Source organism: Manacus candei, unplaced genomic scaffold (genome assembly GCF_025592945.1).
Source record: "Manacus candei isolate 608988 ecotype Guabito, Panama unplaced genomic scaffold, ASM2559294v1 h1tg000017l, whole genome shotgun sequence".
NCBI classification, from domain to species: Eukaryota; Metazoa; Chordata; class Aves; order Passeriformes; family Pipridae; genus Manacus; species Manacus candei.
The window spans coordinates 16,801,899-16,818,028 of NW_026138065.1; the positions used below are offsets into that span (position 1 = coordinate 16,801,899).

At 34.5% G+C, this 16,130-nt stretch overlaps 1 protein-coding gene across 2 annotated transcripts in view; it reads left to right on the forward strand.

The window, feature by feature from the left end:
- LRPPRC (leucine rich pentatricopeptide repeat containing) overlaps positions 1-16,130 on the forward strand; it is an 87,265-nt gene that overhangs the window by 39,476 nt on the left and 31,659 nt on the right. For both annotated transcript variants that reach the window (XM_051783746.1, XM_051783748.1), the window contains exons 23-25: positions 1,034-1,238; positions 8,920-9,044; positions 9,608-9,714. In XM_051783746.1, coding sequence (XP_051639706.1) covers positions 1,034-1,238; positions 8,920-9,044; positions 9,608-9,714 — 437 coding nt within the window. The remainder of the gene's footprint in view (positions 1-1,033; positions 1,239-8,919; positions 9,045-9,607; positions 9,715-16,130) is intronic.

The following is a 16,130-nucleotide window of genomic DNA, read 5'->3' on the forward strand; positions in this document are numbered from 1 at the left end:
TAATTCTGTAGTTTACATGATTTGGTTGATCTTGAAAAGAACTGTAGACTGTCATCAACTTTAAAAGGTAATTCTGAATATTGAGTTCTATGATTTTGTAGAGGGCTTAACACCATAAAAGTGTGGTCCAAGCCTAGATACAAAATGTTATGGTTTTATGTAAAACACTATACAATAAAATAAACAAGCTAATGTAATTTTTTTCATGTAAGATCTTCCTTTGAAATTTGTCTTGGCCTCTTATTAAGCTTATTGTTAAAAAAAAAATAAATGAAACTGATGTTTTCCATATCATAATAAATCAGATCATGACCACCTCTACATTAAGCAGTTTGAAAAGATGAGCTTGCTTTTAGGAGCATAAATGTCCCTCAGAAAATAAAATAATTCATAAGTGTAGCCAAATGTAAAGTGGTCAAAACATTCTGTCTATTCGATAATTAAGAACATTATAAAACATGATAAAAATGCATTATTCCGTATACCAAAATGTTTGTTTCTGCCTTACTAATGAAGCTTAATGAACCTAATGTTTTAACATGCAGTCTGTTAGAAAGCTTTCATTGGCTCTCCTTGGCTAATTAGTATCGACACAGCAAACAGGCCCTATCGGTATCAGACCATTAGTCTGGCTGTATATACAGTGTAAACATATCTTTATTATCTGGCCTCGTGACAAGCCATCTGCTGAAGAAACAATGGAGTGATTTAGCAGATGTTAGCATTGAACGATAAAAGCATCCATTTAGTAGAATCTTGCAGCTATAGGGCAGACTGTACGGGGTTATGTGGTGCAGAGTGGGCACACAGTTCCTATCTATAATTTGTAGTCAAAGTTGCAGCAAAATGATAAAACCATGCTATTGTGGATTTATAATTGTAGTCTCGTTTAGAAATGCAAGTAGTAATTAACTTGAAATCGGCATTATACACCAGAATTTACATTCCTGCTGGGTTTGAAATGCTGTTTTAATAGCAGTTTGTTTTCCCTACATGAAATTACCTAAGGGTCTTTTGTGTTGTTTCATTGTAGATGCTATTAACATTCTCAGGGAGATGAAAGAGAAGGATGTTCCTATCTCAGGCAGAACAGTTGCATCTTTTTCCCGCATTCTTAATGCCGCTGCCATGCGAGGTGAAGTTGAAACAGTGAATCGGTTACACGAGACCATTGTGAACCTGGGCTTGGCAGAAAGTCCTGTCCTTCATTCCCCCCTGATTACCGTTCACCTCGAAAAGTAAGCTATGTTTGGGCTTCAGATGAAACGAGTGATGATATTTATTTGTGTTATATGACCTGTGTGTGCTGCTCACATGCCTGTTTGGAAGTGCTCACGTGCGTAAACGTGTACACGTGCACACACAACGCTAAGAACAGTAGTGAATGAACATGTTTTCCTAATTTAGCTACGTCTGTTTTCATCAGGCAGACATCATGTGTGGGAACAACAGCTGTATTTTATGGTCATATCAGAGATCAAGTGGCTATATGTTGGAATATGCTTATGAATTAGTTTGTTCTAAAATCTGTTTGACAAGATAGCTATTCAGAGCATGATAGGTGTAGTCTCAGCTCTCGTGGTTAAGTGGTGTGTGTTTTCCCATCAAAACAGCATTATTTTGCTGTGCCTTCCAATATATCTCAGGTGGGTTGAAGGGTAGTTGTTGAACACTGAAATATTTTTAATTCACATAATTCAAATAATTTGATATTATTGCCAATAGACTGCTATGTTGATGAATTTAAAATTCAAAGAACAAGCTGTCTGGCTTGTCTGTTATGCTTGGGAGGGTCTTGCCTATATATACTCTTAATACTATTTCTTAGAGAAAAGGAATTTTATACAGTCATTCTGTCAGGAAGTATCTGTAATTCCATGTGTTATGTTCCTTCACATAAATTTTCAGTATGAGGTGTAGAATATTTGAATTAATGTACATATAAACTATATAACAATTTCTTATTAAAATTAAGCAAAGGGTCTCTTTTCACTTCCTTTACTGTATGTACAATCCTTTTATTATTCTTTTCTGTGTCACTTATGTAGTTCCTGGATTTTAAACTCTAGCAGCTGGAGTTGATTAATCAGTTTCTTGAGATTTGGTTCATGTAAATGAAATGTTATTTTTTTAAATATAATGCCTATGAAATGAGTGATTTTTTCATAATATCATGTAAGTCAGCCATGTAGAGGTTTCTTAGTTCTTGTAAGTACTCTGGGTATGCAAGGTCTGTGTAACATTTTCTATATTGAAAATTCTTGTCAAGAAGATGTAACTCTTGGTAGATGTATGTGCATTCTCTTCTAAAATTTGTATTTTAGTATAGTGGTCAACAATTAAGAATATAGTGTACATCTTTTCAGCCAGCAACTCTACCTTGGTTACATCACAAGAAAAGGCAGATGTTTATGAAAATAATTTAACTGCAATCATATGTAACTAATGTGTCACAGAAATATCTGATATGCTTTGCAGTGTGCAGTAAGAGCAGCTGCATTTTCCATAATTGCTTTATGTGCGTTGACATGCAAGCTGTACCTGGTGCTGCTTAGGTTCTTTGCACTTGAGGGGTAGTGTAGGATGATGTAGATAAAGATGTGATCATCTGTGGATGAAAAGCAGGACGACAATAAGTGTTATTTTAATTTAATTCTATGTTCTTTTGGATTATAAATGTTTGGTAAAACATTCTGAAAAGTTTCTTTTTTAACAAAGGAAGAGACTTTTGATGAGACTAGATTAATAAAGGAGGAAGTAGTTCCAGACTGTGGAATTCTGTGACTGCAAGTCATTGGCACTCGCCTGTATAACTCTTACTAAATTTCATATATACAAATCCAGTGCAAAATAAGCTCATTTCCTGTGGGGTTTTTACTACCTTTTGGGTGGAGAGACTGATTCCTCTTCAATGGTAGACAAAAATGGGAAGTTTTTTTCTGCATAATTTGCTTGGAAGGAATAACTGCATTTCACTGGGATTTTGTTCCTGTGTTTTTTTGTTTTGTTTTGTTTTGAAAGTTATGAGTGACTGAAATACGTGTAATACGTGTTAGTCGTTTCTTTCAGCAGTAGTGCTTACTGTTTACCATCCTACAGCTCAAGTATCATGCTGAAATGCTGTCATTTAGCTGCAGGTCATCAGCATACCTCTGAAATTAGCTCTGGGATATTTTTTAATGTTCCACAGCAGTGGTTTTGCTAGTGTTTTGTGTTCTTAATTTATTTCAAACTTTTTAGTTGCTTGTAAAGTAATCTATGATTTGCTTTTGAAGATTACAACAATCGTAGGTGTAAAATGTTTTCATCTACTCCTTTTCTCCAGTCCTGAATATTCTGAAATTTTTAAGTCCTAGTCCATGTTAAACATGACAATTTGCAGCAGAACACGGAAAAGAAAATAATGTTGATGATGGACACGTAACTTGACAAAAGCTAACAAAATCTAGTATTGTACATTTTGCCTTTAATATTTTGAGAAATATTTAACTGAAGTAACTAGAGAGAGAACTCAGACTTACCTTGGGGTTTTTTTGACCCTGAGAAAGGGAAACTACCCCCTGCTTTAAATTGTGTTGATTTTTATTTATGACCTTGACCAGTTTCTCAAGACGGGACAAAGCACAATCTTGGTCTGTCATTCAAGGTGATAAACCTCCCCTGGACCATATGACAAAAATCCTATTTTCTAAAATCTGCAAGGATGTAAAGAGCTTGTTCTTTTTCTTAAAATACATCTTACTTTTGAACTGGTTCTTCCAGCTGCTAATAATTAGAAAAGCTTGTGTTACCTTCACCATGTAAAAGTTCTTAAGATTTTAAGGTTTGTACTTTTGGCTTACATCCTCTAACAGCTCTCAGGGAAAACCTACTTGAACATGAACAGTTTTGCTGAAGAGGTTTTTGCAGCTGTTCCTGTCCTATACAATATGGGATAATACCTATTTACAGGATGATAAATTGACAGATGAACTACTGTTGCTTTTTTTTCTTTCCTCCAAGAAAAATGCACGAGCCAACTTTTTGTACAACTAAAACCAGGAATACATAACTTAAAACCTTGATATGGTTCCTGTTTTTTCATTAACATAGGTTTGTTTCTGTTCTCCTTGAATAATATCACCTTTGAGAAAAGAAACAAAACATTTTCAAATTTAAAATTTACTAATTCCCTATATCAGAAATGTTCTTAACCAGAGGGAAGAAAATTTGCAGGTAAACTGTGAAAACATTGTTCCAGACCATATGAACAAAGTATTTTGTAGTTTTAAGTCAGGAAACACAAACAGTTAATATCTGTATATTAAATGATCAAAATGCTATAGTTGGATTGTTTTTCTTTAAAATAGGTTAGTGTATTTTAATACAGTGTTGTCTGGTAAAGCATTGTTGGCTTGTTTGTCATTAATCTTATATAAATCCATTTTGATTAGTTTCTTATGTAGTAGATAGAGCATGAATGCAGTGCCTTGACAATTTTTCTTCTGCTGTTTTCATGGAGTTAAATTCAGTTACGGTTTTGGTTGAGATCATTCAGTGGCACAAGTTATTTGACTTTTAAATGCACTTTTTAAAATAGGCATATTTTTAAACTAAGTGGTATTTTTAGTGGGGGAAAAATATCTCTAGTGGGGAGAGGTTTTTTTTCTAATTTTTAGCGGCTTTATTTCAAATATTTGTATTAAAACCCTTTACGTGTTGCAACGAAATTAGGGATGTTTGGCTCTCTTACTCCATTATTGCAATTAGGAATTTAGCATCATCAGTGCCAAAGGACAAAAGTGTCTCATTTGCCCTATGGGGACAGGACAGTGATAAGATGATTTTTCGTCAAGGATCATTGGGTCGTAATTAAGTTACATTCATGGCTATTGCTTTTTGAAGGATGATTGGTAAATGACAGGCTTCATGTGCTTGCTATGGACAGTGTTCACTAGGGTTTTTTCTCCTTCTGTCAGAAAATCCTGTTGAGTCTGATAATGTAAATGTGGCATTTTATTCTGAACAAAAGAGCAGGGAAATGAGCTATCTTGTCTAATCATTCAGTTGTTTAACACCGACTTCCAGTTTAGACTCAATTGGCTGGAAAGCACTTGACATGTGAAGTTAGTGCTGTTCCGAACGCATGTTTGAGTAAATTTTAAAGTAAGTGACAGCTAAATTGTACCTAGGGAAATTACAAAGCCTTCAACACAGTTAATTTTTTGGGGAGGATTAGTTGTAATTGCAACACCAGTCTCCTTGAAGATTCCTTAGTATAGCAGATGAACAGAAACACATTTAGCTCTATCAAGAGCCTGTTCTCTTTTAACAGAATAATTTTTGTAAAGCTGATTGCACCTTGCTGAATTGACTTCCCTCTACACTAACATCTGCTTCAGATTTGTAGAGAGGGATTTGTTTTACCAGGCTACCCTCCACCCCCACCCCAGAGAGTCCCTTTTTTCTTTCTACCTCTCTAGTGATTTCAGGTTTGAGAGCTTTTCAATCAGTAAACCCCTTAGGTAAATTGCCACTTCACTAAAGCTTTATGCATAATGTTGCAGCACTTCATTCCAATTAAAATCAATATTTGGAGTCTTATTTTTATCAGGCAGACTCTCTGGTTGGGAAAGTTGTTTATTACAAGTAAAAGGGTTAGTATTAGTGCTACATTCTTGAAGCAAGAGGAGAGTGTGGCTTGTGGAAATTAAAGGGGACTGACATATCCATGCACATTATAGCCAGTCCTGCTACAGTGCGTTCTACAGAAACTCTTGACATCTGAGTAACTTTGGCTCTTCAGATAGTTTTGTGTGATTAAAATTGCCCCCACAAATATTTTGTAAAATTGGACCCATGATATCTTGGGACTTTATAAACCTCCTGAACAGAAACCAAAAGAATCAAATAACTTGATATCTTAACCTGAACATCAATTTAGCTGACAAATAGCCAAAGTAGGACTCTTCTGGGACTGCATAAGGGCCAAGCATAATGTAGTGATGGCTGAGGCTCCTTCTGTCATTCAAAAATAACAGTATATGGTCTTTTTTAAAAGAACGAGTTTCAATGTGCCGGAAAAAATACACCTAATCTTTAAGTGGAACAGGTATTAGTCCTGAACAGATAGTATTTGTGAGTGACTTAAAGCTGTAGTAATCTGGCCAACTCAAAATGAAGTGTGGATCATCTATGTTCACATTTTAAATACTGTTTATTCCAAACCGACACCAGAAATCAGATTTTTCCAACATGTCTATGAGTGTATGGGCTTTATTACCTTTTTGACTTGATCCATATTAATTGAATAGTAATTTTGGACCAGGCTTTTAATGCAGTTTTTTGTGCAGTTCTATTTTTTTAAAGTTAACCATAACAAGAAACTCACTAAAATGTTACCTCTACTTGAAATTTGAAGCCTACAGTGAGTTCCTGATTTTCGTTTTCTAACAGGACTGTAAAAACTGCTTACAAAAGTAGCTGCTGGTACTTGGAATTAAATGCAGTTTGTGACAATTAAAAAATACTGCACGTTGTTGAACAAATTGTACAAATTCAAGTACTAACATAAGCTTGATCATTTTTCCTTTGCAGTGGTGGTACAAACAATTTGTTTGTAGAGTCTGAACTTCTCTGTCATTTATTGTTTTATATTTGTCTCTTGCCAGTTTTAGCAGTGTATCTGTTTTATAAACCCTGTCTTCTAGTAAGCTGTGGGTGACTGGTTGGTTGATGAAATACAACTAAACAAATATATCTGATTTTGATAGATTCAAAACAATTGTGTGTAAATCAGTGTGTATGATACTGACCTCCTTAAATGCAGACTTATTCAGCCTCTCTGAGCAGTAAGTACCAGTAACAAGGACAATATTTCCATTTTTGTTGTCTCAGTTCTTCGCTGACCTTTTTTCTCTGTATGTGCAGTATTATTGCCTTCAGAAGTATACATTTAGAGACTAGAAAACTGTTAGTATTACTGTTTGAATGACATTCCAATTAGTTATTCATTTATTGATAGCTTTGACCTAAAAACAGTCACTTTGATCCTCTAGGAATAACAGCCGAGACAATACTATGACTGTTTAAGCATCAGTTTGAAAAGCTAGATTTATCACTGAAAACTTTAATTTAAATGTGTAAATGTTGTTGTGCCTCCCTAGAAATTGAGGAGTTTTCTGTAAAACTGGTTTTTTTTAGATGTTAACTGAACTTGCATCTAAAGCAGAAGAAAAATACTGATTACATAAATCTTTATATCTGACTATGGTAACTACCATAGTATTTCTCTTTTATGACAGTAATCTAGCCTGAAACATCTACTTGCAGTTTTGAAATTAACCTGTAATTTAGTCTTCACCCCAAATGACAAAAATTCAAATGACTCCATGGGGTGCCAGAAGATGCACTGTAAACAGGGCTCAGTAAGGGGGATAAGGTAGAAATTCATCATCTTAGGTTCTTTTTAAGAATGCCAGTATTTCTGAACAAAATTAATTCTTCCTGTGTTTTACTCTTAAAAATTTTTGAAATACTAGCCTAGATTATGGAAGTAGTACGTAGTAGTCTAGATAGTTCATTCTTTGGAAAAAGCAAAATCTGTGCTGCACAAGAAATGTAATGTCAGGAGAGGACATCTGAATTGGGCTTGTTTAACAATAATATCTTATTTCAATAAGGTTCTGTTGATCAAAAATAAAGTTGCTTCAGGAATGTTAAATCATTATTTAGTTTTATTATAGCCTTCAGTTGCTGCTGTAAAGTGATATTTAAAAAAAAGATTTCTTTTTTTCCTTTTAAGACTCTTGAAATCTAAAATGCAGTCTTTTACTGACTGTTTGGCTACTTACTACATTTTTGTGTGTGTGATTTTAGTTTGTTTCAGTTTAAACCTTCCCCTTCAAAGAATAACTTCACATGTTTTTACCAGTGGTTGTCCTCTGTTGTTTTAGGTGGATTTTTTTATTTTGTTTTGGTTTTGACTGGGTTGTAATCCTTTCAGTTGCACAGTATAGAACATTAATTCATATTTGTTGTTAAAAGTTCCAGATGTGATTGTTTCTATGACTTTTCAGTTTTGCATTTTAACTGTGTACACTTCTGAAGGAGTTAATAATGTATACAGACGGTAAAATTCAGCGAAGGTTTGGGGTATCAAAAATGGAACTATTACGTGTTACTTGCACTTGCTGCTCAAAGGCTCCTGAGTAAGTGCATTTAAGGAAGTCAGCATGTTCTGCACTAATTTACTAGTACATAGATATATACTGTGACGTGGTTAGGCCAGCATAAAATACATTTTGATATCTTAATATATTGTTGAATTAATTGCAAAAATTATACTTTTAGCAGAAAATATCCACTGCACTCTGACCTTCATATAGAATGGAAAAATGCTAACCCTTCCATTGTGTTGAAGTGGAAGTCAACAGATGATTTATATCCAGTCTGTTAAGGCATAGAACAAGTATAAAGCGATCTAAAGAACTGTAGTTATCTTAGTTAATTCTGGAGATCTGTATTGAAACAATGATGCTGTGGAAAAATTGTAAAGAACTTAGAAATTGAAAATGTCTAAACAGAGATATTTGGATGTAATATAGTGTGCACAGTATTACAAGCAAGAAAAATAGAACTCTGAAACAAAAAGTGAAATTTCCATGAAATTTAGGTTTAGTCAAGATAGTACCTAGCAGAGCTTAAGAATATTACTTCAAAAATAAAGTGTGTCTAATGATGAGGACCATTTACACCTTTGTAGTGGACAGTGGTCATGCAATCAAAAATTATCTAGTCAAGGGGGAAAATACACACTTGAATTATATATAGACTGCTAAATGAATTTTCTATGAAATTTTAAAGATTAAAATGGCTTCAGCATGTGTTACTTCTGCTCAGAATGTTTGTTTTTATTCTTGTTTTGTTTTATTCCACAAGGGATGACATGCCTGCAGCTCTGGAAGCTTTAATCAACTGTTATAAGAAGTATGGTAAAATTCTTCAACTTCATAACATCTACTGTAGACTGGTAGAAAAAGGAGATGCTGATCTTCTACAAAAGGGTTAGTGTCATGTAGTCAAATGCTGTCTGGTTGTATGAAGTGTTTTCTGGAGGCTTTTCTTCCAGGACTTGTGCATAATTTCTTTCAACTGAAAGAAAAAAATTGTTTGCATTTTCATGTATAACTTTAAAGCACTTAAATGATGCCTACGTTCTTCAGATTAAGAAATTGATTATAATTTTAAATGTAGAACAACTCTGATGTTTGTATAATACAGCATTGAAGCAACGTATCTGTTTTTCAAAGAGTTCTGCATTTCAGAAACCTAATATCCTCATTTTCTATGAGCAGAGGGTGCCAGTATATAGTCTTGTCTGTTTTGTTGAATGTAGTTCAAAATGTAGTGCAGGTAAACAAAACCATTTTTAATATGCTCAAGCACAAAGCTTCAACAAATTGTGTCATATGTTGTAATCATTCCGTATGTTTCAAAATTTGTCTTCCTATAGCTTATTCTTGGAGTTTTTTTAGGCTTGGAAAATATTGGTATTAGGAATGTCTGACATAAATATTAAAATGCATCAATATGTTTAGTAAATTAACGAGGTTTATTTTCTCTTTAGTTTCAGATTTTATAAGCAGAGAACATGGTGACATGATGGCTCTTTATGATCTCTTCTTTGCCTTCTTGCAAACAGGAAAATACAAAGAGGCCAGGAAGGTCATTGAGGTGGGATTTTAACTATAGTACTCTAATCGTGCAGCTATTTAGACTCTTAATTAGAAACATTTAAAGTTTTTAACCTTTAATTAGACTTGTTCTGATTCATGTTAATAGAATTCAATTCCAATAATAAAAAATCCTCGGCCAGCTTTATTTTGTATAATTACAGTTCAGAAGAGAGACAGTCGTCTTGTATGTTGAAATTGTTTCCTCACTTTTTCAAATTTGCTCTTATATATCAAAATGATATTTGCATATTAAATATCGGATTGTGGAACAATTAAATTAAACCGGCATTCCTGGGTGTAAAGTTGCTAATCCTCTTTCCGAAGGAATTCTTTGTTCTTAAAAGCACTGGAATTTAATTTGCTGCAGACCATGCTCAGATTTATTTGTAATGCTTGTCTACAAGTTAATCAGCCAAACAAGTGCTGTCTGCTACTGTTTGGCATTTAATTTAGCATTTCTTCTCTCTCTCCCTTTTTCAGGATAGTAAGCAGCTTATAGGAAGTGGTAGGTGACAAACTTAGTCTATTTAGGATTAGTATATTTTATCTAGACTTGATTGAAATTGTGCTTACTGAAATTGATAAGTCAAAGGGGCAGCTGCAGAGTCTGCCCAGATTATGATTATTTTTATTCTTAGCACAGTTGTATGTTTTTAAAATGCTGCATAAGTTTTCCAGCTAATGTATGGGAGGAGGCATCTTGCAGAATAAGTAATACTTTGTCCCCAACATTTTTGTATTTTGTGCATACACAACTCTTTTTGTCTTTTCTTTCCTAAGGCAAAGAATGCTTGTTCTCCTAATTCCCCTTAGAGTATTTGAAATACCAGTTATCCCTACTTGAATTGTCTAATAGAATTCTAGCATTTGAAAAATCTTAACTGAAGATCTACTTGTTTGTCTGTGGTGGAACAATACTGTCCTGCTGTGGCTGAAGGGAAACTGCTAAGCACAGTGCTGAAGCATTGATATTTCTCTTCTGAGAGGGTTTTTTGGAGCACAAAATCTCATAATACACAAGAAGAAAAAAAATATCAGTATCTGACAGTAGATGATACTGAGGAGTTGAGTACTTTTTGCAGTGATTAAAGCATATAGGAGGTAAAAGGATAAAATCTGAGATTTGGAAGTAAAATTAAAGCTAAATGAGTAAAACTGTAACTTCATGTGATTTAGCAGCTCTTTCTTTGATACTGGCATTTAATTTCTCAAAATTTATATTGGTGTCTGGAGCTCAGTAGTCATGAATAGGAAAGTAAGGAAGTTATAAAATTTGTGGGGCTTTGAAACTTTTGTCATTTTCTTAATAGCTACCAAAATATCTTTGCAGATATTCAGTATTTGGTAATGGATCATAAGTTTTAGTAACCACAGATGCTTAAGTATCAAATACCTGGAGATTAAATGGAAGTTTTCCTGCCTTTTAAGCTATTTAAAGTAGGTTTTCTTACTTTTACCGAACTTCTATTAAGCATGAATTATAGCTTTGTATATGCTGTTGAGGAAAAGCTGTTTTAAAATCTGGAATTATTAGTAGTATAGGAATTTAGCTAGGAATAGTATGAATGTATTTTACCAGTGGATAAAGTGGCACAAAATCGATTACTATATCATGCGTTGTATTTTCAATATGGTTGTGTTACATAACAATATGTTAAGTATTTTCAAAGCAGTTTTTTTTCACAAGGGGAGGGTAGAAATCTTAGAATTGATATTTGCCGAAGAAGGAAATTTTATTGTTTTAAACCTTAGGGAAGTTCCTATTTGCTTTTTTTTTCGTTGGGAAGTCAAAGCCCTAATCAGTGTATAGTGGAAGATGGAGTACAGGGTGTATGTGTATCCTTTTCTCTAGTCCAGTGGGGTTTGTGACTAAATTGCTTCTCTTGATGGTCATCTCAGATAGTTTTTCTATTTTCTTTGCTTATGAAATAAGCTTTTCAGATGCTGTTGCGTGGATTACCTTTTAGCATGTACTTTGATCAAATATTGCTGATTATGGCGGTCACTTGGTTTTAATGATATTGTTTGGTTTGAAAGTGTCTGCGGAATTAATGAAGAGTATCTACAAGGGTAGTAATGAAGCTGGAAAAAATTTCCTTAGGAGCTAAGGATATGAAAACCTTAAAGGATATGGTTGCTTAAATGGAGTGTTACTCGCTGGAGACCACTGCCTCTGCTTGCTCTGACTATTTTTAGAAATCAGAGGTACTTGAGGCGGTTATGTGGAATTTAGTGACAAGTGCTGCTTTGAAAAACTTGAAACTCAAAGCCCTAGCAATGAGAAAATGACTCTTAAATCTCAAATCTTTGGTAAAATGTGAGCGGGTGGCAATACTGGGAAAGAAAGAAGGGTAAGATTTGAGTGAGATTATAAAAATCAGATCAGAGTTGTGTATGTTCCGTTATCTGGCCACAAACGTATTGTGAATGCTTATATATAAACTTGTGTTTCGGGATATAGCAAGAAAGCTGAAAGCTTTGGGGCTCATCTCCTTGCTGGAAGAACAGCAAGACTAAGCGGAGAATGATAGTATAAAAGAAGGAAGGGGGAATAGAAAGGAGATGAGGCAAAGAATGCATCTGACCAGTGCTAGAACAACCAGACTGAAGCATGTAGTAGTTTGGCAGTGCAAGTCTCTTCTGAAGCAATGCTAACTGGAAGAGAAGCTGTGATTGAGAAGACTGTGGGGGGAAATGCAGTTTCTGAGGCATCACAGAGTTTGTATGATAGTGCTGCTGGACTGCCTTGTTAAGCTTTTGAAAGTCTGTGCTCTCAGAGGCGATGGCTCCAAATAAGGTAACCTTGACTGCTCTGTGAAATGTAAGTCTATTTTATTCTAGTTGTGCCTGGAGATTCCTGAGCCCTCGAAGTCATGCTGTGGTAGATGGATGTGCTGGTAGATGCTATTTTGCTTTACACTGGAAACAAGTTCTACCACTGGGTGCTGTAGTACATCAGTGCATGATTTAGTCTTAAGTGCAGTTCAACTGATAAGTAAGCTTTTGTCTTGAGTCTGTCAAAGATGATCCTGTCAAAACAAAGTTGGCACATCTATCTGTCTTACCACAAGGTCACATACTAACTTGCTTTCTCTTGGATTGGCATAGTATGACTTCTGTGTCATCAAATCTAGCCCTGGCTACTTAGGATTTTTCCCTTGCTTGGAAAGGCAGCTTAATTGTCTTTTGTCCTTGAATTTTATTTTTTTTTTCATTAAAAAAAAAAGAAAAAGAGGAAAAACCCAAGTCAATATGTTTTGAGTTTAACTAAAATAAACTACATTAAAACTAATGTAGGCTAAAAGAAAGGGATATGGATTTTCAATGAATGGGATTAAGGGAAAAGTACCTTCTAGAAAAATATTTGCTTTGCCTGAATGTTGTCTTACTTCAAAAGTATTTAATCAAATTTCCTCCTGGAGAGAGATCTTGTGTAATTATTTTTTGCTCCAGGTAGTAGATCAGAGAATCTAGAATTGCTTGGCCTAGTATCCTTTATGTCTGCTGTATAAATGATAAGAGAATTTTCTAGAGCCTAGTCCCCCAGATCTCTCCAATCTTACCTGTTGGCAGTACTGGACAACTGAAAATCCCTTGTGGTTACTCAGTTATTGACTGTCACTTTATTAACCTAATAGAGCTTGTGGTTAAGAGCTGTACTAATTTGAAGGTCATCCAGGCAAGTAGGAATGAAGAAGTAAATGTTACACCACCTTAGGGGAATTTGTTTACTCTCCTTGTCACCTGTTACTTTGTTCTATTGTTTTCATGCTGCAGGGAGGTTTAAAGATTTCACTGCCTGAAGTAGTTAAAGTACACTTGATGTCCGTCATTTTCATTCAATTTTAATTTTTTTTTTAATCTCTCATTTTCATTCAATTTTAATTTTTTTTTTAATCTCCGAGTTTTGCACCAAGATCTCGTATTTGCAGCTGTGTTACATGCATGATGGTTGAATACATTTCGATTTGACCTTTTTTCTTCATTTATTCATGCTGGTTGCAGCTATTAAAATACTTGCTTAATCTACGTGTAATGAAGCCCATGTCCACTCTTGGCCCTTTCTGGTAGAGTTAGAAAATTTATATATCATTCACTGCTGTAACAGTCTTGCAGCAGAGGTTCAAGCAAGCTCATCTATAAATCTGCTTAGCAGAAGTCTAAACCATGTTTTCATGGAGTAGAAATGAACACTGCACACCTGTGACTAAATATGCAAGGTTTAAAACTGGTGTTAAATCCATTTCTGCACTGTATTGATAAAATCATTGCACTTTATATGAAGTTTCATTGCACAGCAAAATACTTCACCAAATAAGGCCCACATTCAGAAAAATAACACGTTACTTGCATTTTTAGTTGAGTGCTTATAGGCTCCTCCGATAGGAACTGTGGGTTGGTAGCAGTGTTGGACTGTCTTTGTGTTATCTGAGAGATAACTTCTTGAAATCTTTCTAGATCAAATCACATCAGCTGTTAAATTAACGGCTGTTAATTTGTTACTTCAATGAAAGAGTAAAAGCTCTCGTTTCTGCTCTGGTTTTGGTTTTACTGCAAATGAAGGCTAAGAGGATTACTGTATTTGGAATATAGGGAAAGATCTCAGAACTGTATGGCAAAATTTTTCAGATCAACCTGTACAGTTTGCTACCACTAGAGGAACCTGCCTTGAAAATGAGAAGGGATAGTGCATGACTTCAGAATTCTTTTAACCAGATTTTAATTAAGTGTGATACTTATCTTCATCTTCTGCTCTCATATTAAATATGTCATTTATATTTAATAGTTAAATATATCATACCATATCCCACATATCTCAAGACATTTATGTGAAGAATTGAGGGACAAATGTGAAATAGTTCAATGAAATGTGTTCCGATGTGAATAAATGCAGGAAAAGGCATTTGCTGCTGAAATCTGAGACCTGACAAAAGGACTGGTTTGGGTGAGTATAGTGTACAGGAATATATCTATCAACAGATGTCAGGTTAATTTAGGAGGTAAATAGATTTAAGCAAAGAATTGTGACATCCACTGTCAGCAGACCTCAAGATACCAGTTGCCATTGGATTTAATCTACCATAAAAACAATGAGAATATTTCTACTTGATATTGAGAGATTACAACCTTCTTTCATCCAGATTGCTTTTTTTAAGAGTCTACATCATAAAATTGAGTCTTGCTGATTTTATGCTGGAGATAAACTATCAGTAGAAGATGCTTTCTTGATTTGTGACAGCAGGATTTAGGGGGGGGTGTTTATGTGTAATTTAATGATGGTTATATCTAGTGTCTGAATTTACCTACAAAGACTTATTTTTGGTCCTGTTGAGAAAAGAGTGGAGATGATTAAAACAAAATTTAAATGTTTGTGTAACAGTGGTCTGAGATTTAGGGATAGTTTGTAGGGGGTGTAATAGCTTTTATTAGAGTAACTGTATACAACTGAGAGGGAGGGGAAAGGCTGAAGAGCTTTTAGGCATACAAGCCCTATAATTATAAGAAAAAAAAAATTTTCTTATTACTGAGTCCAAGAAAAACATTACTTCTCCTTCTGAAACTAGACTCCAATAGAGTTAGTCATTAGTGAACTTGGATTTTGTGTCCATGCACGTATGTGGGTTAATTAAAAAAAAGGGTGCTTACTAGTTCAGTGCACGTTATTTAGAAGTTCTTAAGTATTGCTCTCTTCAAGAAAAGGAATATGTTTCAAATAAAGTAAATTTGGTAAAGGAAATGACTACTGAAAAAATTCCTTCCAAAAAGAGAGAGAGTAATATCTTCAGAATGTGGGATCATGGCAAGAGCTGTGCTTCTTTTCTTAGCTCCAGGGACTTTCTGTTAGAAGGAAGAGGTTTATAATGCTTTTTTCGTTCATCATACAACATAAAACCACATTTCAAGGCCAAGTGCAAATTTTTGCTATGTTTTGAGTCTAGGATATTCTTCATGATTTTGTTTTGAGCAGGGTTTTTGCATGTTTTTTATGTCACCTTTTCTTCCAGTGTGATTATTGTTGTGAAGATCTCTTATTGTCTAATAATAATACTTCACTGCCTAATTTATCTTGGAAATCTTACTGGCAAATGTAGAACATTCCAGTAGTGATTAAACATACATCAATCCCAGTTGTCATGAGTAATGAATAAGTTGTAAAACTCTTTCCTATTTTTATTTTACTAGTTTTGGAAAATAATCGAGTTGCCTTACTTTTTTCTTAAGGTTTGCCTAACATAAAGTAGCACATAGGTCTCTTTCAAGTGAAGTAAATTAAGTCATGAGTATTTACTCAACAGATACTAATTGTATTGGTAAAGTCAATGAACTGTGAAGCTGACAGAAGTTTCGAGGCAAATACATACTTCAGGAAAAAAAACCACAAACAAACAGTAAAAACTTTCCCAGTGGAGACTG